Below are 25,667 nucleotides of genomic sequence, written 5' to 3'. Positions count from 1 at the left end.
ACTGACACCACAGATTCCATTGCATCAGCAGACTGAAGTACAGCCTCAACTAAAAGGGAAATAAAAAGCAGAGGGGGGCTCTATGCAACCTTTCTATTAACAGCAAATACACAACTAATCACAGGGAAATAACTCAGTACTCTTAGAATGTTACTTCCTTAAGCCACACGCAAGACATGACTTCATTACCCGACAATAACAAACTACCATCAGAAGACCCATTTATAGGTGTAGCTCAGTCTACACAACACTGCAGAAAATGGTATCAATATTTTCAGACACACATATAAATCAATTAATGGTGTGTCCATATTCAGTTTCCCATAAGAAGAATCTTCTCCTCCTAATTTGATCCAAAATAATTAGTTAATAAACCTAACACTTCTAATCGGTTAGAGAAGTCCGTTGTTTTGCCATCTAGTCTGGAAAGCATAAAACCTGATATCTTTTTCCCTCAGTTGTCTCACTCAAACTATTGTCCTAAACAAAAGCACAGACTGCCAAATAAGCACATTAGGAAGTAAAGCACCAGACCCAAGCATGAGATACACCACAAGCATTATCATCTGGCGGCCTACCACATCCCCGTATCTGTCAGTCCACGTGATATTCCCACATACTGAAGTTAACCGAAAAGGTTTTCACTTCTGTCTCCTAATCTTCCTGCAGAATTCACAACTCACCACAAGCACACACCGTAAGCAACAGCACTGAAATCAAGACACTCGTGACTTAGACTTTCTCGTGAAATCAGAGATAATTTAGTCTGCAATGACAGCCTCAGAGGAGATTAAGGTTTCCTGAAAGGGTAATTCTGGATGATGTAATGTACACACTACAAGTTTAGTCTGATAAAAAGAATACAATTAGGCAGAGAGGGAGAGGAGAAAGAGAGACTCCCTTATGCAATTAAAATAAACTTACTGGTTGAATTGCCTTGCATCTGGATGATACATTTGGATTCTTTGCTGGTTTCTCGGGAGTTGAAGGGCCGGACCCGAACAGCCACCTTCACAGAAGCCCCCGACATTCTGGTTGCTAGTAGTGCAGTCGAGAAATTAAAAGTGAAGGGGTCAGAATCCTTCCAAGTTTACCTTCTTGCTGGCGTCTTCTGAAGAAAAAAAAAAACGCACTTTAGTTATTTCAGCTAGTGCTTTCACAATGCTGTTAAAAAAAAAAAAGGGGTTGTACAAAGTGGTTTGAAAACTTCAGCCCTCCCCCTGCAAACACTCTCCCCATACACCAAGCTGTCACTTCAAGGACAGAGCTAGAAATACACTAACAGCACCTGTATGCTGTCTCCCTATTCCAAAGTTTCTGTCATCCAAGGCAGTTTCTTTTGAAGCATACAAACAGATTTGTTTTCATTACTTGGTTTTCTTCCGAGAAAGAAGGGACACTAATACCAAAAAGATCTGGTTGCAACATGTGTTAGGCTTAACCTAACAAAGATAATTTTAGCAGTAAAGATACAGCTGCTTAGATTTCAGAATGAGCTAGCTGCCACATACTACATGCCTACGTGCTCTAGCTGTCAACCCCTGCTGCCACAATGCCCTAGCAATAACAGTAAAACTAAGACAAGTGAAGTGGGCCAGCCCACGCTGACTTTTAGTACACCCCATTACAGACAAAAGGGTGCAGGCAACAACCTTAAAGAACCCTTCGCACTCCTGGGAAACTCCTCAAAGCAAAAAACTCCCTAACTACTTGTATATCTAGCGATTAAAGGACACACTACTCCATAGGGATGAAGAGGAAGCAAAAATTACCGCCTTTAGGGAAAATATTACTATCTGTATCTTCCGCAAATGTTCACCAGTGAGTTCATCTTCATTCATTATCAAAATACTTGTTCCAATCCTCCCTACCACATCCAAATGATGCAGCGCTTTAACAGCAGGAAACCACCCATCAAACCCACAACCCAAACCTCAAGGCACGTCCATCTGAGCCAGAGGTGCAATGCAGAGACAGAACAGTTTGGTTCAGCTGCATTGCCCCCAACCAGCCCTTACCATTAGAAGAATGTTTTCCACCTGATCTACCATTAAGGAGTTTAACTTACTGCCACAGGACACTGACAGTACTGAAGTCTAATGAGGGCTCAAAAACCAGTAAGACAGATTCAAAGAAGTCATTCAAGGCCTAGTAAAAAACCAAGCTACACGCCACAGGCTCTCAGAACCTGGAAGAGTAGATTGACAAGGCGTCATCCTTACATTTTAGCATTACATTTAAATACCTGTGTATGCTGAAGAAAGGATTCATGGGCTAGGTAAATTTTGGTCTGACTCCATGGAGACATCTCTAACTTGAGTCTGAGTTAACATGGGCACAACCCTTCTCTGCACAAGTCAGCATGTCTGGCCCGGAAAACTTGAAAGCTTCTTTTATGGTTAGCTACATCCACACGCAATGAAACGCTCATTTTAGGGTTGTAATCACAATGCTACAAGATGACCATGTACTAGCAGATCAAAAGCACAAGCGTATCAGCTCTAGAGCTCTCTAGCTGGTAAAAATGCTTCTACACACTTCATTCAAGCGATGACACACCTTCACACAGAAAATTTTAATAGAACTGCATTCCTTCATTATTGCCATCACATGGAGAAGATTGAAATTAAATTGTTCCACCGGGCAGAAGCAGCAATTTAAAGCGTTCCTTATTTTAGTCTGTACCTGAGGTGCCTCACCAGACTACACGATTAGGAACATCCATAGGAACAAGCCAACTGAATTTCAATGCCAGTGGTACAGCAAACTGGCAAGAATAACTAGTTGGGAGACAGACACACTTGAGTGGCTTTAATAGACAACTTGAACCATTAAAATTCTGTACTAATGATAGCTGAAGAAGTTTCACTAAAAACCTAAACACAGACTAGAGCAGAGAGGTAATGGGAATGAATGAGCATGGTTTGCAAAGCGTCAAGGAGATTCTGTGGTTGTTCTACAGAGGCTTTGTATAACCAAGTGTGTCGAATCTGCACCTTCATTATAACCTTCCACTCTGTAGACGCTCAGGAGAAGTTTTGCTCTCCCTTCCTAATACAATCCTTGCATAAGTACCTGTGCCCTCCCAGGAAAGCTAAGTGACAGACTAATCTGGATACAGCCAGCAGCATTATTCAACTGACCCCGAATATCGCTGCTACGGAACAGGAATGCTATTGAACGTGGCCAAGTCGGCATTCTGCTCCTAAAATACAACTGAAGAATTCTATCAACAGCAAAATCTCTGTTATTATCGAGTTCATAGCTTTGGGGTTTACTTGGCCAGACTGCAGAAAAAGATGGTTATGTGGAGTTTTCTGAGGGTGTGGCACATCACAGGAAGGGACAACAAAACACAGACTCGCAACCGATTTCACAGATTTCTTAGGGTGCAGATTTTGGCAGCCCCGCCCAACACTGGCTTGGTGGTTCTCATCTGTCTTTTCCCCACCTACCCTAATTAACATGAAAACCATAATTTGGTCCTTGTAGCAAGCTGACAAATAAATGAACGTAAGGGCATTAATGAAGAGATTTAAAAACAACACAGTGGTCTTATAATATGATTTATGAAACTTCAGGAGCTCATATTCCCTTCACGTTGAAGGCTCACATACAAAGAATTTTTTCTGATGTATTCACAGAAATACCTCTGAGTACTACATTAATATCTACAGATAAGCAACAAGTAAATATAGAACACTGGAAAACAGGCGATGGATTGGAAGAATCATCTACTTTAAAAAAAAAATTCTTGAGTACCTCTAAACCAGGCCAACGTTCTGCCTGCCCCCAGAAATGCCAAAGTGCTGCCGGCAGCTACTTTTTAAACAGAAAATATTTTACAACTAAGTGCACCAGAAAGCACTCCCGATGCATGCCTGGTCCATGAGACACACTTGACTGCAGCGGAGTGGAAGGCGGGCACTTAGAGGAGCTGTGTCAGTTGGAGAAGTCTGATGCCCTTCAGGGCATTCTGACTGTTTTAACTGACCAGAAAGAAAGACAACTAAGGTAGTAAGTAGATTACATAAGAAATTATGCCTCTCACTAATATACTATCTTCTGCTTAAATGCTGTTTTATAATCTATATCACACAGAGTGCAGTCCTGCAGAACTCAATCACTTCTCACCAACAAGAACTCGACGTCTGAGTCCTCTACAGGAGGCAGCACCATGCCACCACCAAGCTCCTTTCAGTGACCCAAGCGCAGAGCAGAATCCTCATTTAAGGCAAACTTTGATGTTTAAATGGCAATTAAAGGAGAAGATAAATCTTTATCTTTACTATGAAAATATGTAAAATTAGAAGATTATCTACACACAGAGTAGAATACAGACTTTTGGAGAAGAAAACAAAGCTACCAGTAACACAATGCCATGCTCTGCTAGTCACTTATTCTCCTGGTAGTGACACATTCAAAAGCATCCCAGCGTTAGCATGAAACAACAGTTCTAGAAACTCATCCTGCTGCATGGGAAACATTTCACTTATTTGGAGCTTCTCTGCTCAAATCCTTTATCTCGCATGATATTGGGCTTGGATCTCTCCTCCTCCTCCTCTACTACATATACAAAAATACCTAACAAACAACAGTGAAATGGAGCTTTAATAAAACAGAGATCTGCACAGTACTGAATCAAGAGCTTCTCACTTCTACTCTTTTTTAATCCTTTAAACTACCGAAAGCAATAACAGAAAACAGTTGGGGGTGATATCAAAACAGGATTCATTAGTATGTGTTGAAAGACCTCAGGAAAGGAGCCAAATCAGCTTATGGCCACTGACAAGGAAAACCCTCACAAATAAAAGTACTTTCACAAAATGCTATCCCCGCTCTTCTCAAACAGCAGCTGAAGAACAACATGGTGATTGTGCAGATGAAATGTCCTCTGAAAGTGCCTTGAGCAACCTGACTGTGTTTTCATTTCAATCAACAGAAATCATTACTCTCCAACAAGCAAACCACACACTGAAATTAGGGGAAACTAATTTCACAAGTAAACACCAGATTCACAGCAAGAAAACATGAAAAGCACACCACCAGAGGTTCCACATGCGCCAGCTAAATGATAGCCTTGTTCGAAACTGAGCTGTGAAGAAACACTTACAGAACAGGTTGCAGAACCAACTACATTAGCAAAAAAAAATCACTGGTAGACTTTTGAAGGTACTGACTTTTTCCAACCCTATCTTTTGTGCTCATTTAAAATTACACCGCATTTAATTTTGTCTCATTCTCAACTCCACGTTTCATAGCTGTAGTAAGCAAAATGCCTACTTGCTGCTGCCCACAGATTTTTGATGTTCAAACACCACCTCACTATGCAAGATTCAGTTTTAATTAATAAGAAAGTTAACCCAAAACCATCTAAATTGTTTTTTTTGTTTGTTTTTTAAAGTGTACTAACTGGTCATAATATTTTATAAAGGCATTACTGCCTTCATCGCACTGAATGATACAATAAGGCAGAGCAAGATCAAGTTGAGCAGCATCACAGAAGTTTGAAATAAATCACAGCTGGTTTTTCATGGTTCACATTTCCCAGTAGTATCACTTAATACTACCAAACACCATCTTAGAGTGGTAACAGGAGATGCAAATTGCAACAGAGTAAGCCTAAAAGTGTAATGCAGCCTGTGGTACAGATTTAGGAGAACAATCATAAGAAAATGAAGCTGTTATACGTTCATTACAGACTTAGAAGGCTGATGTTCATGCGGGAATGAATCATCCTCCTAATGTCTGGAAAAGAATCTACTTGCTACGTATCTTTAAATGCTTTTTCTGTATGAATCCAATTGAGAACCTAGTAAGGAAGTGAAATGCATATTTGACTCCTTGACGTGATACACCACTGTCTGTGAAATGGGTAGTAGGCAGCGTCTGAGAATTTACTGAGCTCTATCAGCACAAAAGCAAACCCTACATATTAGTTTTCCACTTATTTCAAGCTATTACTGAAAGATTTCCACCATCCACCCAATAAGCCACGTACTGAGATTTTATTATTAAAATATGTCACTAAACAAGTCATCTAAATACCCTGTCTGTTTTCTGTTATTCAAGCCACCAAACTCAATGATGTTGGTCAATCACCAGTCAGAGTCTCAAGAGATTTGGTATATATAAACAAATAAGCTGTTCGTTAAGACTTGAATCCTTGGATGTATATGAAAGTTCTGACAAATCAATTTATAGCAAGCTGCAGAGCATATTGCTCTTTTCTGAGATAGTTACTAACAAAATACGAATTCAAAGAATCAAATTATTATTTGTCTTCAGGTAAGGTTGTTTTTGTAACCACTTTGAGCTTGTTGCAACGTTCAGAATCTAGATCTGTACGTTCAAATAAAGAAACACACATCACAAAGCAGCGTCACTTTTATTCAACATGGCCAGCCACTGTGTTATTCTTGTATAGGAAAAAACAATACGGTATGCCTACCAGAGAATGCGCTAACTTTTAAACCAAAAAAATGCTTCCTACGCTTGTAACTTAATCACTACACCAGCTCTACAGAAAGGAGAGGAACAAGCACAGTGATTAGTATATGGAAAGTTAACAAAACAGCTGTTCAGAGCAGCAGGGCTTTACGAACAAGGGGACTGCAGGGAATCCAAATTTAGGTGTCCCACCAAGGATCAGGTAGTGCTGACAGCCTGATATATCAGCTGAACTCATACACTACGAATTGCTATCTTAGTGCTTTGGGATAAAGTGATGATGCCAGATAAAACAGCGGCGCAGAATTTGGCTATGCACTGACAAACCAAATGCTATAAACAGATGGCTCTTTACCAACACATCGACATACAATAATGAAAAGAACTGAGTTAAGAAAGAGCTAGAAATGAAGGGAAATATATTTTAAAAAATAACGTGAGCGTCTTTCGGTGCTTGATTCTGCGTCTCAGAGAACAGCTACGAATTCGATATCTGTGTGCAGTGAATTCTTGCTTGCTGGCTTCAGTTTCACGCCCGTATTCTGCCCACGACCCCAAACCCCCAGGCCCGTCGCCCTGCCTCAGCTCACAGAGGATTGTCAGCTCGTCATCCCAACATGGCTGCCTCTGGTTGTGCTGTGCGGGAGCCAGGGACGGAATGTACTACCTCGAGGTGCCCAGAACCCAAGCGGACACCCTGAAAACCGCCCTCCTTTCGGCTCCTCCTCGCAGCGGGCGGCTGGGGCTCGCCGAGGGGGCGCTCGGCAGCCCGAGGAGGATGAGGAGGAGGAGGAAGGCGGCGGCACCCGCTGCCGAGATGCAGGCGGGGACCAGACCGAGAAGGGGCCGCGCCGCCAGGGGGAGAAGGGAAGGGACGGCCGCAGGCGAGGAGGGGCCGGGGCCCCACAGCCCAGCCCCGGCAGCTCCCGGCCCAGCTCCGGCTCGCCCCGCGTTTCGGCACCGAGCCGCCCCCCAACCCCCAACCCCACCCCCCCACCGCCGGGCCGCGCTCCTTCAGCGCCTCACCTGGGGGCGTCCGAAGGCCGCGGGGGGCCGCCGGCCCTGTCAGCGGCTGGGAAAGGCAGCGGGGCCGGCGAAGGGAGGGCAAAAGGCGGCCGCCCCCATCACGCTTCGCTGCTGAGCCCGGGAGGAGAGCGAAAGGAACGGGGAAAGAAAGAGAAAAAGGCCGCGGCCGGAGGAGGGAGCGCAACTACCCGCACCCCACAGCGCCGCTCCCACACAGACAGGAGCGCGGCGCTCTGCGCCCGGCCCCGCCTCCGCGGGGGAGGGAGGAGCGTTCTGTCCGCCAATCGCCGCGCGCCGATGCTCCCGCCTCCCTCCCGCTCGCCAATCGCCGCGCGCAGAGCCGGCCCGTGCCCGTCCCCCCCGCAGTGCCAATCATAAGATTGACACTGTCGAGCGCCAATCGAAGGCTCGGGAAGGAACGCCCTCACTGGAGGGCCCCTCCCTTCTCCGTGAGTCAATTCCGCCGGCGAACCCCGAGGACAAGGCGATTCGGTTCCTCCGCCACATCAGCCAATCAGAGCTCGGGGCGGAACCCGCGTCGGCCCTCCGTTAGCCTATAGCGAGCGGCGCTAGGGCGCTGGGGCACTGCCCCGCTGTGTGCCTGTGCCGGCCTCGGCTGCGCGACGACTGTGAAGGGGCAGCACGGTCCTGACAAGCCCTAGCGACCCCCATGGTCCTGCTATAGAGCGTGGTGGTGGCTGCCTAAAATATCTTTTAATTGCTTTTTTTTTTCAATATCTGTGGTTAAAGGGCATTGGATAAGCTCACATAAATAATTCTCAAAGAAAAAATTGATTTTTGTGGTAATAAATTCAGTTAAGTTCCTCCTTTGTACAAGTTGTTTGGTCATATCCACTGCTAGGAACAGCCCTATGTTTAGTCTTACAGAATTCTCAGTAAAATAATTATTTTACCTGAAGTACCTTACTTCCCTTACAGGCCATCACATACAAGTCAGATTTAAACTTGACAACGTTTGGTGCCTGAGACATCTGCCTTCAGAACAAGGTGTATTTTTGTTAACAAGCTCCTGGCTCTTAATTACATTAATGAGCACTGCTGCTTCCACATTCCCCATTGGCTGTAGGGTTGTGAAAGAACAAGCCATTACTTTTGGGGCAGGGAATGGGGAATTTTTCCCCCTTGCCAGCCTTGTTTGTGAATGTGCGCACTTATCCCCTACAGTTACGCCTGTGAACACAAAAGCAAATGCATCACGGCACAGTACCCAGCAGGGAAACAGTGCTGCAGAAACAGCAAAGCAAAGAGGTGGTTTTCCTATGTTCTAAAAAAATACCATTGCTTGAACTTCAAAGGACTTCATGGTGGTGGGACATCGCATTTAGTACTGTCATTAATGCAGTGTAACTCCACCAACTTCTGTTTAGGGCTGTGCAGAATTAGGTCAGCGATTTCTCTGGAGGGGGTTAAAAAAAAAAAAAAAAGAGACCATCATGAAAACCTCTACAAACCATCAAAATAGTGGGTGGGTGTGGTATTCCTCCACAGTGATTCATTTTACATCGGCGGTTTGTGTAATATTTCTGAGGAACACTATTTCCTGCATCACTTTCTTGAATCTAAGTTGTGGAAGTACTCACATGGAATAATTCCGCTATGTTAGTTCTTCGGTTGATTGCTAACTCTCATGAAAAATCTGCCAAGAACATTCAGAGAAAGTCTAGTTACTTGTGAAGAAACAAAACTGTAAAGGGCGTATGACACATGCTCTACAAGACCTGGGAGGTAGCTCCCTGCAAAGGGAGACAGAGGAAAATTGCTGTTTAAATACCAGGTTATTTGGTTGAAAGGTGGTTGAATATGAAGGCAGCCCTCATCTACCTGGTTGTGCCACACCTTTTTAATTATCTCAGTTCAATTCGATCAGCCCTTGCTTTGGCTAGCTTTCTCAATATCATTTTCAAAAGCCAGGTCTCTGAGTGTAATGTAGCATTAAACTTGTCAAAAAAAAAAAAAAAGGTACTTAGGCAGAACACTGCAGTAGAATTCCACCAATTAATCCTCTTTAAAAGAAAAAATATTAGTGTCCTTTCCCTTACTCCTTTCATGTGCATCTGACCAACATCCTGCGAAACAGCAGAGGCTGATCCAATTCCCCACTAGCGTGTGCGCATTTTAAACCAGCTTTTAGAATATGCTGTCAAGAAAATATTCATGTAACAAGGGTCCCCGGCACAGAAGTGCTTTTAAACTGTTACGAAAAATGAAAGCAAGCAATACTATGAAAAAATTCTTATATGCATTTGATTACTCAGATCACTGAGTTACGTTACCTAAAGCTGGGAAGTCTGTTTAAACACAGGACAGAGGATAGGCTTGAGCTAAGTAGTAAGGAAAACGAAAGCGACTACATGATAGTGCAATTCTCTTGAGGATTGTTAGAGTCAATCTGTAGCTGGCTAAGGCAGCGCTGTCATCCTGCCATTAAGAACATTAGTCTGTCCTTGCTGCCAGCAGCAAACAGTTGACTCAGATGTAAATTTGGCTATTACATAAGTATAAATTGTGATACAATAGAATCAATTGCACTGAATTGTATTGCTATCAGCATCAGAACTCGCCCCAGTAATTTCTCTGGTCACATAACTACAGGGCAAGTAAAGACAAGTGATGCAATCTTGTAATGTCAAATTCTCCAAGAAAATCACCTTTGCAAGGTGTATTTTAAGTTAGCCCTTACTATGATGAGCAATTCACAGATGAAAGTTACCAAATTCTGCAGATACATGTAAATATCAACTGATCATTGACATTTTCAGCATTTTCAATGTTAGGTCTTCTTACCGTATTATAATGAAGTTACAGTTTGATTGAAGAAGGTAAATGACACGTTCATTTGCGAGGGTAAAAAATGCAAGAATCTGCAGGCTGTGTTAAGTGAACTAAAAAACAAGAACTGTCAAGCAGCTAAGAGGCTTTTGCGGGAGATTTATTCTTAATCCAACTCTATCTTCAGATTTTCTCTTCAAGTACTAAAATGCCCACTACTCACTGAACGTCAGACTTCTGATCCACTTTTGTGCCCACAGGACAGCAATGGTACTTTCCATTTCTCTTATTAAAATAAATTTCATCATTCTGACCATGAATGCTGAATTTGGAAGTATTTATCTAAATTCACGCCTTTGAAACATTTGAGTTTTCCAAATAAATTTTTAGCTACTTAATGTTAGCCTTCAGTAATGTCTGCACTGATACAAAATGTATCGATGATATAAATGGATCCCATAATTAGCCAATATGAGATCAGTAACGTAACACCCTCTGCTATTTATAGTCCTCAGGTCAAAATCTGGCATCATAGCAGAATAACTATAAATTCTGAAGGACAGTCTCAGTTATTCTATCCTATGCCATATGTAATTTTTTTTATTCCTTTCTGACAGACAAGGTTAGGAAAAACATCCTGAATCTGTTCAAACAAGCCTTTCAACAGATACAATAGAACATACAATATACAGTAAATATAAAGCTTTTCAGTATATTAAAGGAAGAGCTAGTTTCATACTTCCTTTTTTTTATATAAATTCATGGCTATCTTTAATACTTAATACTTATAGTACTTCAGATGCAAAATAGAGAATAGCAGACCCCAAACCCTGTAATGGATACCCTTATGCATTTTTTCTTCCTGCTTGTGCTCTTCTCACTTTATAGGACTGGACTGTTCATGGTTGCCACAACATCCTTATTCAGAAGAGGTAGCGGTGTGTCTAACTTTTAAATTGCTGAAAAAAATGAGAAAGCATTTCTTCCATCTTTCTGGTATGTTTGTAAACTGTCAAGAAAACTAAAGCGGACAACATAAACCGCTACAGAAAAATCAAGCCATAATGCAAAACCATTGCAGTTTAGTCATCCCCCACTAAAAACAGCTGAACAGTTGTCCTCTATCTAAATAAGGTGTAAATTCTGGGGTGTTTCTGAAGATTTCATGCTACAAGCCTCAAAAATTAGGTGATAGTAGAACAGTGAAGAGTTTTTCTTTATGCAAAAATCATTACCTCTTTATGGAAAACAAAACGTCTTGAAAGGTATAGTTCACTGCATGCCCTTATAAAACATTCAGAAACCACGATGCATTTGGATGCTGAATGACTGTTTGAAGATAAAAGCATAACTTGCTTTGTTCCTTGACTTGTGGAGGGGGAAGAAGATTTGAATTTGTGGAAGGGGTGTGGATTAAGGAACTAAAACAGTCATATAACAAACATGTCTGTTCCAATAGTCCACGGAGACACAAACTTTGGAATGTTCCCCTCCACCCTTGGGTAAAAGTAAGAAAAAAAATCAAAATTAACTTAGAATTACATACCCGTTGCAAAGGCCAGCACTGGATTATATACAGCCTAACTAAAACTTCCCCCTGAAGCCTTGTCACCAGCTGTCAGTTAGCTATGAATAGGTACAGCATTCATCCACTTGGAAAAATGCTTTAGTTGGAAGTACTGCTAAGAACTGTGTTCATGGAAGTTTCACATGAAATGGTTTATTATCCCCAGGTCCTAAATCACTATCAGCAAATGTGAAAAAAGCCACCCAATCATTTGTATTTTTTCTGCTTTCACTGACTGAAAGGAAAGATAGACAAAGGGAACACTTTGTGCGAGTGTGTATCATCATTTATTGTAGTTCAAGAGTCAGGAACTGAACAGAGGACACAGCGAAAAACACAAAAGAAAAACAACCTTTTTTTTACAGACTTAATTTTAAAACACTGTGGTTTCAAATCCTTTTTAAAAAGGAAATTCAAGTATCATAAGCAGGGGGCAGTAATACAAAAATGTTTGTGAATATTTTCTTTTAAAAAAAAAAAAAGTAATTCTACATTTGCTGCACCCTTTTTGCTTTGGTAAGGCCAAGCCATGGATACAAATTGGTAAGCAACATAAAAAACGACCCCTGCCCCAAACTGCAGCCTCCAAGAATAAAAGGATCTCTGTGGACTAGCTCTAATGGCTCAGAACTGTCATTTAGCATATATTATATCTGCAGCGTTAAAAGAATGGACTTTATTATTTTAAAAAGTCACTGAAGTCCTGGTATTCCCAAGCATCTAATTCTTGGCAGCTGTTGTAATGTATTTCTGTCTCAAGGCTTCTCAGAAATACCAGAGCATCTAGATCAACACAGAGGGACATCTCAAATAACGGAACTTAAAATCCACGCGTCAAACCTTTGCCTTTTTGAAATCATCCTCATCTCTTCTAATACCAATTAAAAAACAAATATGCGAATATGTATAATATAAAAATACGATCCCAAGATTAACACTTTGTTGCAGGCACAGTTATCGCACAGAATATGTTCTTTTGCGGGCAGGGGAATGATTTTGTTTCTTCACAGGGATTTTTTTTTTGCATTACAAAAAAAGACAGCAGTGCAGGTTTGATGGGTAGATGAGGAAGAAGGGAGGGAAAGAGGAAAAAGTTACTGTAGCAGCAAAATGTCCAAGTTTCTAACCACAATCAAATTAACGGATATCCGGCTGTAAAAAATAAGGTTGAAGGGATGCTGCCCTGATCCATTCATCTTTGCTAAAATAAGTCAGCTGTAAAAACTCCAAAACGTGACATACTGAAGGACAGTTTTGTAACATAAGCAACTTCCTAATTTGTCCTCCATGTTATTGACCATCGTTATCACTTAAATATATGTACAAGAATTAAGCTGCTTTTCTTCTCGTCCACATGCTTCTGGTCACTACTGCAAGTTAGTGCCAGTGGGCGTGCTAATCCCATCAATAACTTCCAAAGTGTATCTGCCCCACTATTAGCAGAACAGCCCACGCCCTGTTCTTCCCATTGGTGTTGGCGTGCACTGCAAGGGAACTTTTAATGGTCAGCATTCTGCTTGTCTCTCATCCAGGCTTGAATTTGCTCTTTAAGTTCTGGCACTAGTAATATAAAGAAGAAAAAAAATAATTAACTTGGCTGTTAAGTTATTTAGCAATACTACTATAGGAAAGCTGCTTGTGACTAATAGAAATTCCTTTTCTAGAAATCTGATCAGGAATATCTACTATTATTTTCTTCTGTCAACGTATTTTCTGCACAGCTTTCTGTAAATTTATCACTCATTTACCTATCATAACAACACCCATTACGCCAGTAGTTAGGAAAGCAAGGGTAGTTTGTTTATTTGCAGAAAAGGGGAAAACAAGGAATGAACTTTTCTGTGCAAATTGAGATTAAACAACTGGTAGTTGTATTGAGGCCTCAACACTATCTTCTGAAAGTATATGGAACAGAAACTACACAAATTGCTTCCCCAGATCAACAGCGCCATGAGTTACTTAAAAGCCAGGATACCTGGTTCCAGCATATTTTCTGTCAGTGTCTGACGATTGAAAGGATCGGTGGAGGAGTTCAACAGATGCCTCAGGATGATTGACCTGTCCATAATAGTTCCAGATGGCAACCTCACAGGATCAGTCATCAGAGTGTCCATGAGTGGATCTGAGCACACAATTATCTCAATCATCAAATTGAAAACATTAAATAAAACTTTATCCTGCACACAAACCTACTGCACAGAACTGAGAATCAGAGTCCCCAGTCAGGAATATTGCTGAAGGTACAGAAAACAGATGAAAGTAGCAGCAGGTTTAAATAAGCAACAGATATGGCCCCATTTCAGAAAGGGAAAAACAGTATAAAGGCTAAGCATTAGTTATTTTCACCACATTTTTTTTTTCTTACTGTTTTAAAGTCCATGTAATAAAGACAAGGCTAGGACTGGACAGTGCAATCCCAGGGAACAACAAACAAAAACACCCTTAGGCTCTTTTCATTTACTTAGTCATTTAATTGAAATGGAGAAGGATGCGAGGCTCCATAAACAATACATAGTTTCTACTAATATATATTCATATTTAGAAGCAAAATAACAAAACAAATCCCTCTTGGCCTAACAATTCAGTATTTAGAAAAACCAACTTGCCTCTGAATTCATCCGGAGCATCGCTGTAATCAATTTCTGCACGAGCATTCTTAGCAACAATTTCCTCCACTTTCTCTGCCAGCAGTTTGAATTTTTCTATTGCTATGGTTGACTTGATTCCAGCCTTTCTCATCTTTGATATGACCTCCTCAAAGAGCTCTTTGCTGTAGGACCTCTATAAGCAAAGCATAAAACTTTGCTGAGCTGTAGTATCCTAATATGCCATAAAAATTCTAGAACACTTTTTAATGCTTTTTTAAAGCTTCAGAAGAAGGGATCAATGAAACCTCAACATTATGTCAGACGGAGAAGTATGTACAGAACATTTTATCTAGCACAAAAATGTCAACTTTGGGGTATAATTATGCTTTTGTAAGAGTCATCACTACTGGAAAACTGTTCAGGACAAAAAAATAGAAGACAATACCAACTAATCAAAATGGTTGAGGTATTCAGAGAGGCTGACTATAATTATTAGAACTGTTCCTTAGATAAAACATCTGTCTTGTCACTCCTGTCTGTATTATTTTTTCTCTCACACCTCTTGCCAGAAAATATATCGTAAAAGGTTTTTTGAACCCTAGATCTCCAACCACTGGACGTGAAGGCAGCGAGGAAACTGCTGTCTACACCAGCAGAAATACCCTCTAAGCACTTCTTATGGATCTTCAGGATCATTAACATCCCAGTTCCTCCTGACTGTAAGAGAATACCTTAACAGAAAAAGACGGTTGCACCAGCTTTCAGTATTCAACATCAAGGAGTACTACAAGGATTATGTCATGATCACTTTGCCATGCAAGTTCAACTAGCAAATCCACTACTGCTCCCTCAAGATGATGTGCTGGACGGATTACTTCAAAGGAAAAAGCAGTTTTCTGTGGAACTCCAGTGTTTGGAGTACAATTTATTAACCTCCCCAAAACAAAAACAAAAAAAAACAAGACACTGCAGCCATCTGCCATACAAAGCAGAAGCAGCATACCCAAGCCTCTCGATGTGGTTGGTGTTCTCCCACGTGGTAGGAACCAAATGACAAATCCTGGTAAAAGCACAGCTGACTCACTCCTTATCATTGATTTCTGTACACACACTTCGAAAAATTGTGAGTCAAACCATGACTTAAAATCTTTTGAAAACAATGGCTGAAAATACAAGACTGTCCAGCCCATCCATGGTATTAGTGACTACTGAAAAATGCTTTACGACAAAAACGATGAGTTGCAAGCTAACAGATACCATGCAGTTCGCTAGTGTGCAATGCAATACCGGAAATAGGTGATAACCTCCTCCTAACACCCAAACCAACCCATCTGCCAAACTAGTAAGGCAACTTCAAGCACCTAGTACCTGCTCGCCAGCCGGGGCAGCATGCAGCACACTGCAGGACAGCAGCCTGCTGCTCACACTGTACAGCTACCTGGTACAACATAGAGACCAACTGCACATCCTATAGCTTCAACTGAAATAATCATTGCTTTCCTGTAAATAAAGCATTAGGTGAGAACTTTTGAAAGCTGCTTATGTTCTGAAGACACCATTTGCTTTTAACTTGGCAATGCTGTGTTTTGGTATCAGCCTTTTAGTAGTCTAGACAATGTTCTTTTAATAAAAATTATTTACACAGTGCAAAGCTGAGTTAAATTACAGAACATAACACAGTAAGTCTCACAGGTTTCTATTTTCTTTGGGAAATTCAAAATATTCACAGTCCCAATTCCCTCATCTACACTATCTCACTCCACAAAATACCATTTGCTACTTAGGACACACGGTGCCCACCCAAACTCCTTACTAATCCACAGAGAGCAGAACTATGGCAACATGCCCAGGGCTTTGTAAATGTTTCTAAATTCCTGCTAATATGTGCTAGGATTTGAAATGGGAGATGTATCAAAATGCTTTTGAGAGATGCTGCCATGATCAAGCACCTTTTTTATTTTTAAATACCAGTAGCAGTTAACCAATTGGGCATTTTCTTACTGCTTCTTTCCTGTCATTGACAGTTTCCAAGATACTAGTCACTCCCCCCAATTTTTATGAAGGGCCACTTTGTTATTTAAGCTTTATTCCAGTTCCCACACCAGCAGGCTTCTTTCTTTTTAATCCCTACGTCATTGCTGTGCATTTTGCTGTAGCTAGCATTGATGAATGAACGATGGACAACATTCTCACTCTCACATATACCGAACAGCATGACAAATACCCTGCATGCTCATTACACACACACACTCACAGTCTGTCTCAGGAGTGTTACTGCCAGAAATTAAATTATTACAGAAAAAAGATCATGAGTCACCTCTGCTATCTCTGCTTCACCAGACATGCAAATACAGCATTACGTATTGTAAAACTGCTTCCACTAGAATTTCAAGTAGCCATGGCTAATGCTGTTTGTTCCTCTGGATTTTGAAAAATTTGTGTTATAAAACATAGGCATGGACAGAAGCAATTCAGTAGTTTAACTAACATATCATCTTTACAAGAACACAGAGGTGATCAATGGCTTATCTATCTCAAGAACTAAAATCCTGTTAACATTCTGGTCTGAAGACTACCATTGAGAAAGCACCTTGGCAGTACAAAGGTGTCTTAAACGTCCCTTTTATGCTCAGTTTCGTCAGTTTACTACACAGACATTCAGTAAAGTGAATATAATTTGGAAACAGTCTAGAGAATGATTTTTGGATTGTTAAGAGAGGCTCTTAGTCTCAGCTCTGCTTATTCTATATTTTCTTGATGAGGAAGGGGAAGGGGGAGTCAGAACCCTTGCATACTTCATTTTTCTTCTCTTGCAAAATCAGGACAAGGTACTTCCACTACATTACAATGAGGCAGTAGCTAATAAACAACTAATGCTTGGGAAATTTCCTGTGTATGTGAAGTTATGTGAAGTGCTATGGAAGTTTGTGTGTCTCCAAGGGACAAAACACTTGGAAAACAAACCCACCTACAAAGAGCAGAGAAAATATGAACGAATTATTTTCTTGAAGATAAATTGCAAACACATGATGGAAACTGGGTGGCAGCATACAAATAAAATGGAACTCTTCTAGAGAATCCTGCAAAGTTCTGTTTGTCCACAACACTCACTCTTCCCCATTATCTTTTGGGAGCTCACCTGATCATCAGCAATTGCTTTAGCAAAACGAGCACAATCTAGCTGTAGATAAATATCAGTCAGTTGGTCCAACAGCTTCTTTGGTTCAAACCCATATTTCTCAGGGTTTTCAACTTTTAGGTCACGGCACTTCGGGCCACATAGTTGCTGCAAGTTAAAGTTCAACATAGCAGCCAATCGTGGTCCAAGTTCCTACAAGACCAAAGTAAAATAGATCACAGCATGAAGGCAGAGATAAAGTAGATTATCATTAAATTTGCATACAACAAGATCTAAAATTATTAACCAATACAATTATTTTGTCGGCTTGCAGGAAGTATCTTTTCTTTATATATGCTTTTGATAAAAAAAAAGCAACGTAAGCAGATTCTGTCTAGAAGGATCACAACATCTCAGAGACTCAAGTAATGCTCTTAACATCAGATAACCTCAAGAGAAATTAGATTTCAATGCAGTTAGAGTTGGAGAAAGGTGAGGTGAAGGGAGACAAAGGGCCAACAAACATTTCCAGTACATTATCCAATAGCAGAGATGTTGAGAGAAGCTAGAAACTAAGTTAACTCCGAGGACTTACAGGTCTGAGAAAAGGCTTTTGAACCTGCTTGGTAAGGATATGGAACATATCAACAGTTTCTGTTGCCAGGGCGAGATATGAACGAGAGACACGCTCATCCTGAGCAAGCTGTGACTGCCGAGCCTGCTGCTGATCCTAGAAAATAAATATTGAGTGGTTAAAATGTTACGTCCACAGAATTTCCTTCCTTATCACCAATCAAAAAACCTGAACAGCCACAAAGCTAACATGATCTAGGAAGGCAAAAGAACAGACTGTAATTCAAATCCACAACACATTTTTAACTGAAGATGCAGCTCACTTTTACTACCTATTACTAAACAGAAGTCTGCACTAATTTTCCAGAATTCTGCAAAAGTAAAAGTGAATATAAATGGTATCACAAGACTCCAAGTTTAGTGAGTCTGCTTACATCCTGGAACTGCTCCTCACAGCTACAAAACTGAGTTATGTTTCCTTTCCATCCAAATGCCAATACTTCAAAATCAGCCTGGAATCTGAGAGTCAAGAGAGGTTTTCCTAATTTATGTACCACCATAAGTAACACCGGTTACACTGGAAAAACCTGCAGATTACAGACCAGATCATTTTGTCACCACAGTAATGGCTTTGTCTTGCTAGCAGGCATAAACAGGAACAAAGGCCTCAGAAGAACAAACCAGAATTAATAAAACAAGATTTAACAAACAAGATCTTGATAACTTTTCTTTTCAGACTTTTTTTTTTTAATTGATAACCTTAAAATAGAAATACCTGACCTTGGTAGGTTAGCACACAAAATTATTGTTAAATCAGGCTAATTAATCGTTAGCTAATCATTAAATCAGTACTCTAATTGTCTACACCAAATCTACACAGGATCAAGGCATTAACAAAATAAAAGCATTATTTCCTTGAGGTCAATTCAACTGGCGAGCATCTTCCACAACCTCCTTCAAGAAGGTTAAAGTCTTAGTTTCTCCATTTAGTATTTTAAGTGCACAGCAATTTAAAACTTTATACTATTTCCATGTTATACACTCTTTGCCAGCCACAACATAACTATGCAGAAGGATGTTTTTTTTTTTTGCAGAATGTCATCCAGAGTGACCACAGCCATACTGGCAGCAAGAAAAAGCATTGAGAACTGCTTCTCATGAGCAGCTCTTTGGTGCTGCCCCTTATTAAAAAAATTAAAAATGGTCTTGTATTGAAAAATTAAAAATAAGTAAAGGGCACTTTGAAAAACAGCTCTGTTCACCCTGGGCAGCAGGTCCCATTGTTCTTTATTCTTCATCTCCTCTTGCACTTCATGGATACGTTTTAGGGACTCCAGACTCTCATCCAGCAAGAAAGTTGTGTCATTTATCAGCATGTTGATGTAGCGAACAAACTGCTTCCCAGAGCTGAAAACATTGAAACACAGTTATCACTGCAGAGTAGATGGGTGTGCAGAGCAGACTGCAACCCCAGCAACACACCTGCTGCACTGTATATTCTGAACAATGACCCCATTCCCCAAGCCAAGTTGATTGTGATGTCCAGAGCTCAGCTTTAGAAACACTCCAGTTCTACTGGAAGGGGCTGTCATTTAAAACGCGATGGAAAGCAGCATCGCCCATTCCCAATGGTAATGGCCTCCTCAGCAGATCGCATGACAGTAAGCAGCATCATACACAATTTCTTACTCACTTGAACTCTTCCATAAATGTACCATGGTGAGCTATATTCTGCCAGAGGCTTTTGAAAATGGTGCTGATGTGGTAGCGGATTGTAAACTTGTCGTAGAACTCACTAGTTGCTCCAGTATGTTCAACATCTGAAAAAGAAATCAGATCCCAGCACTGAAATCAAAACTTGTTCCCACTGGGATTCCCTACATCTCTCTAGTAATAACAATCATTTCCTACTGTCTCCCATGTGATGTCCTTCAAGCACCAAGCTTTAAGTGATTAAATTCAATTCCCATTCAGAAATCTCCATCATAATACCTACTTAAAAGAGCACTGTCCATTACCTAATCCACAACCGACCTCATTCCTGAAGAAAAGCCTCAGAAAACACACCTTCTGCTGTATTCAATTCTACTCTATCCTACACGCCTAAATTTCAATGCTAAAAAAGCACCGGAAACATTACAGCAAAAATAGTTCCAGGAGTGCAAGGACACTGAGAAGCATATAAATTTACAGGACTTGCAAAGCCACTGCCAGAAAGTTTTAAACCCCAATGCTCCCTCACAGATCAAAGAAGCCTTCCAGTTTGGAATCTAAACATCACACAAACAACATTCACATCAAGCTACAGTGCTAGAGCTGTCAGTGCACAGCAGCTGTGGAAGGTCTAGAATTCTCAAGCCTCCCCCTAACGTTAGTTTCACCTGATTCCTGAGCAGCAAAGCCTTGTCTTTCCAAGATCTACCCTGCGTTGTTTTTTTTTGGTTTGTTTTTTAAAAGGTCACAACAGCCAACACAGACTTTTGTGCTATAATACTCACTGCTTACTGTACAGTCACAGAACTATAGATGAAGCGCTTACCTGTGTAAAACTTCATCAAGGAGGGGACTAACAATTTAGTGGAGAGAGGATGATTCTCGATCATTTCAAAGAATTTCTGGGTCCGGGGCTGAACAGCTGGATTTGTCATGAACATCACCTCTACCAGCTTGGCTACTAAATAAGGATTTCGGATGTAGTTCTGGTTGCACAGCATCACAACAAGGAACATGACTATGTCCTGAGTACAGGGCTCATAAAGCACCTGAGGAGCATATCTGAAAGGATGGAGATGAGGAAAACAGAGTGAAAAATCCCAACCCTGTATTAAAAACAAAAGCTTTGCTACATATATCAAGTTCAGATATCTCTGAACTTCCTATAATAGGATGAAATTCTTTACTCACAGGGTGGTGAGGCACCAGACCAAGTTGCCCAGAAAAGCTGTGGATGCCCCATCCCGGGAGGTGTTCAAGGCCAGGCAGGATGGGGCCCTGGGCAACCTGGTCTGGTAGGTGACATCCTTGCCCGTGGCAAGGTGCGTGGAACTAGGTGATATTTAAAGGTCCCTTCCAACCCAAACCATTCTATGATTTTACCGTCTCATTAGCAATAGGAAAAACTGAAGTCATTTTACTGTTGTTTCTGGCTATCTCTACAGAAAACAGATTATTCCTCTTCCAAGACGTCTTGCCAGCTGTTCACGGGCAGCTGAATTTTGACCTGATTCCAAACATTCTCTTCTGAAACAGTGTCATATTCTTTTGTTGCATATCATAGTAGCGCTTCACAGCGAATTTGCTATAACAGCACCTCAGAAAAGGAAAAGCAACCATTCATCTGCTCCTCATACACAACAGCAAAGTCTGAATTTGAAGGCATGTTTTCAGGAGGAAAGTGACCAACTTCAGAATTACACCCAAACAGCATTCACACCTGTCCTAACTGCTAAAACTTTACATTTCATCTCATCAAATCTATAATAGAAGGGATTTTACACTTCTCAAGCCATGACCTTTTAAAAAATATTATTCTAGTCATGATTAACCCTAACATGGAATTAAAAGGTCTCAAGCTCCAAACTACGTAACTCCAATAACTACAGAATAACTAGCAAACTACTTTCACACCCTGAATTTGTGTGCACACCACCTGTTACGGGGGTAAAGGGCAGTACAAGTTTTCTTCAGAAATCACTTTTACTTACTGTACAATAAAAAATAAAAATTCAGCAACATCTTCCACATAAAACTCAGGCAATGCTGCAAATACTTTTGGAACTTCAGGAGTTAAAGGCAGCTTTATGCTGTAGAATGAAAGATGTAACAAAGAGAACAATGAAATACCAGAGTTAAGTAGCAAGTGTCCTGAGTTCTCTTACAGAATTCACCTATGTGAACACTTTACAAAAGATCTAACATTAACTTTTCAAATATCTATGCCAGTGCTTCAGATCTACTAACCACACCTGAGGGTTGCTTCCCACCTACCCCACACCCTCCAACCAAACCTTAAATTATGAATAAGACACACATTCCATGCAAGAATGTATGTCACTGACAAAAATTAATAATATAACTTTTACATAGGAATGTAGGTAGATACTGTAAAAAACACTAAAATTCTAGAACAGCTAAACTCAGTAAAACTCAGTCTACCATGATCAGAAATATCGTAGATACAGTTTACAGATAATCCTGGCACTTACTTGGGATAGGCAGGGTCGAGAATGCGAAGCATCAGCTGAATAACCATGCCATAAAAATTCAGACATCTCCTGAGGAAGTTCTCATCCAGCAAACCAGCATCTGCACAAGCCTTGCACCTCACCAGTTTCTGCAGAAGATACAAACAAAAACTATTCCAGGGAAAGACAACATAATAGGAAAGGAAGACCAGACCTAAAGCTAAATCAATGTATTTGTGAATTATGACAATTGTACAAAGGTCTCTTCTTAAAATATGCACTTAAAACAGGGCACTAAAACCTCAGTATAACACAAAGAACACACAATACAGGCAGTTGCACGGACAGAGCCTTTTACCAGCTCTAAGGGAACAAAAAGAAATAACAGAAGTGTCAAACTGGGAAAATATGCAATTAAAGTCATTTTGCTCATACAGCTCAGGAAATTTTTATCAACTTATACGAGGAAGACAGACACCTTCATAAGAGGACCCCCAGTGTATTCACCTTTCCAAGAACGCTACATGAGATGAGGGACTTGAGAGTTCTGTCTCCCACTTGGGCATGGACTGCGCACAACTACCCCAATCAAATCACAATCCCTCTGCTGTTCTCTCTCCAACAAAAACAGTATTTTCTTCTTTCTCAGGAATACTGGCTAAATTAATCTTGGCATTACTTCAAATTTTAAAGTCACAATTCACATGATATTGTGTCATGACCACCACTTAGTATAGTCAAAATAAGTTTTAACATGGTTTATAGTTTCTTGAAAGTGGTGCTTTTGAATCATTACTGTGAATTTGTATTTAAGCACTAGGACAAAATAAACATACAGACAGTTTGACAAAGGCATTTTGTTGTGATCCAAACCACTTACAGACCTTAAGCTGTGTCTTGCAGCGTTTTAGCATTTCTCGATGCCTAGTAGCCAAAGGAGAATCCTTCCACTGACTTTCATTGTTTTTAAGATCTTCAACAGTCCTGAAAACATGCAATAATTGGTTATCATGAGAGGGGATACGTATAGCCATCTGCAAGGCATTTAACCTACCTATCTGCTAAATAAAGAGGAAAGATGGAAAAAAGTGGGGAAAAATGGCAATTATCTTCACAGAAGATACTCACCACAGTCACAAGGAAATAAACTGCTCTTATAAATGCAGATGTAACATCTGCAGCGTGCATTCAAATGGACTATATACACCAGCTCCAACATACATGCCCATTAGACAAATCGGAACACTGAAAAAAAGTGGGGTGAAACAACACAGAAAGGATCTATCCTGCCTGGCAAACTGGTTTTAGTCACTGTATTTAAAATACAAATTTTCCTTTTTTCATAGTCAAGTCCACAGTCACTCTAAAGGAACATTAAAAGGATGTCATTAGAATTAAACCTGACACACAGAAGGGCTGATCTTGTTAACAACCAGATATTTAAATATCTCACACCTTCTAATATCTAAAAGGAAAATGGAAAGCAATCAACTAATGAAGGAAAACGGGTGCTGACAACAGAACTTGTTAAAAAACACAATACTTTCCCTTTCTGAGGGAAGGTGCAAGTCTGCATCCTGGGCATCTTCCCATTCTCTACTGCTGTAAGACTTGGCAGCTTTGTTCTGCCCTTCTCATCCTCCACTCCCCATCAAATACAAGTTTTGCAGATGAACAGTATAAAACATGAATAGTCTGTAGTCTCCCTGCCAGCATAAGGGCCATTAAATCAAGACGGTTGATATTACTGCCCTTCCCTTACCTACTTTGTCACTCTGCCCTATATAAAGGGAGAACTTGAATGCATGTTATATACACACGCACACACTATTAACACTGACAAATCCTGCTTACTCCTATACCTTAACTCTTTTTAGAAGGGCAGCTGATTAGAACAAAACCTTGTATACTGAACTATATGAATACGGTCCCTTTTCCTCCCTCCTCTAAACACAAATTCCTTTCCACATCAACCTCTGCCTACGGCAGAAAAATATCCAGTCTACTTTCTTTATTACCAACATCTAAATACGTTGTCTGGTGTTGCAAGCAACTAGGCAACTTATGGAAAATGCTGAGCACTAAGCTCCTATTGAAGTCAGTGAAAGCCAAGAGCTCTTCAATGCACTCTAGCACTACATGGAGACTGCTGCGTAGGCAACTCGTTTTCAACAACTCTAAATAAGGAAAAGAAATAACTTCTTCTTCAAGCCAAATGTGTAACTTATTTACAAATAATTCAGTCTGTTTATTTGAAAATATTTTCTTCTTTCAAGTATACTGACCCTCCCTGCTCTGTTTTCTGCAGCTTCCCAAGTTCTTGGCCTGCATGAGCTTTAAAAACCAAAAATGAAATCACTATGAATGCAGTCCAAAAATCCTGTAATGAACTCATGGTATTACTGCCAAGGAACATTTACCAAAATGCAGTGAGTGCAATTATAAACAATGGAAAATACTGATGATACAAAAAATCACTCTAATTTTAACAGAGTATTCTTCGAGGTTTAGCAACTATAAGAGTCTATTTGGCTTTACGCCAAGAGAAATGGAAAACAGCAGTATCTTCAAGTCAACATCATAACTTCTATTTATAATTTTTAAAGTGGTAAACCACATGCTGAAAGACATGTACATCCATAATATTAAGAGTTTACTGTTGAAGCCTTTTTTACAGATTATACAATTAGTTATTCCACCTTGGAAACCAAGGGAACAAGGCAAGTATCTTCTGCAAAACACAAAACAGTGCAAGCACAGCTAATGGTGTGCTGTTTCTGAAACTGTAAGTCATCTGCATGACTTCTATTTATCAGACATGTAAACTTACATGCAATCCTACGGCTACGCCAAAGAGCCCAAGACACTGACATCCACACACCATATTAAGTTATAATAAATAGTGTTAGGTAATGTCATGGAATCTAAAATACTCTGAAAATCAATCCAATCCTCTTTTAAATGGAAAGGTCTTCTCACCAATTTGAGCTGCCTTGTGTAAGTAATATCCTCCCTCCTATTATTACTTGCATTCCTGATGCAAGCCACAGTCCCTCAATGTAAGCAAAATCCGTAACTGCCAGAAGCATCAGATTAACAAATGGTTACAGATGATCTCTGACAATTTGTTGCTGAGTATCCTCATTTCCATGAAGTTTGTAAGACTTGCCATCATGGGAAAAAAAAGACATTGGTAGAACAGCAGAGGACATACTACATAACAGCTTCTAACCTGTTGAGTTCCCTGATGGCCCGCAGTCTACGTATGTACCGACGGCAGCTTGGCAGGATGGAGAGATGATGGGCATGCAGGGTTAAGAAGAAACATTCTGTTGGAAATTTCGGCTCAGAAAATGGAGACGGATCACTGT

General features: G+C 40.5%; 2 protein-coding genes across 14 annotated transcripts in view; both read right to left on the bottom strand.

Moving 5' to 3' along the window:
• Positions 1-7,980, bottom strand: part of KIF1B (kinesin family member 1B) — a 93,747-nt gene extending 85,767 nt beyond the window's left edge. For 4 of the 11 annotated variants that reach the window (XM_035557459.2, XM_035557454.2, XM_035557458.2 and 1 more), the window contains exons 1-2: positions 7,477-7,729; positions 925-1,111 (exon numbers count right to left, since the gene is read on the bottom strand). In XM_035557459.2, coding sequence (XP_035413352.1) covers positions 925-1,030 — 106 coding nt within the window. In that variant the 5' untranslated portion in view covers positions 1,031-1,111; positions 7,477-7,729. Of the gene's footprint in view, positions 1-924; positions 1,112-7,476 lie in introns of all 11 variants that reach the window. The other 7 variants (XM_035557455.2, XM_035557457.2, XM_035557461.2 and 4 more) reach the window with 4 other exon arrangements.
• Positions 7,981-12,100: 4,120 nt separating this feature from the next.
• Positions 12,101-25,667, bottom strand: part of UBE4B (ubiquitination factor E4B) — a 40,087-nt gene continuing 26,520 nt past the window's right edge. Inside the window, exons 17-28 of one of the 3 annotated variants that reach the window (XM_035557649.2) lie at positions 25,529-25,667; positions 23,181-23,280; positions 22,318-22,445; positions 21,817-21,915; positions 20,652-20,887; positions 19,806-19,932; positions 19,375-19,519; positions 18,135-18,269; positions 17,561-17,752; positions 14,440-14,614; positions 13,809-13,955; positions 12,101-13,393 (exon numbers count right to left, since the gene is read on the bottom strand). In XM_035557649.2, coding sequence (XP_035413542.1) covers positions 13,332-13,393; positions 13,809-13,955; positions 14,440-14,614; positions 17,561-17,752; positions 18,135-18,269; positions 19,375-19,519; positions 19,806-19,932; positions 20,652-20,887; positions 21,817-21,915; positions 22,318-22,445; positions 23,181-23,280; positions 25,529-25,667 — 1,685 coding nt within the window. In that variant the 3' untranslated portion in view covers positions 12,101-13,331. The remainder of the gene's footprint in view (positions 13,394-13,808; positions 13,956-14,439; positions 14,615-17,560; positions 17,753-18,134; positions 18,270-19,374; positions 19,520-19,805; positions 19,933-20,651; positions 20,888-21,816; positions 21,916-22,317; positions 22,446-23,180; positions 23,281-25,528) is intronic. The other 2 variants (XM_035557650.1, XM_035557651.2) reach the window with 2 other exon arrangements.

Source organism: Cygnus atratus, chromosome 21 (assembly GCF_013377495.2).
Source record: "Cygnus atratus isolate AKBS03 ecotype Queensland, Australia chromosome 21, CAtr_DNAZoo_HiC_assembly, whole genome shotgun sequence".
NCBI lineage: Eukaryota > Metazoa > Chordata > Aves > Anseriformes > Anatidae > Cygnus > Cygnus atratus.
The sequence above is the reverse complement of the archived record's forward strand: the minus strand, read 5'-3'. Positions and strand labels throughout refer to the sequence as shown.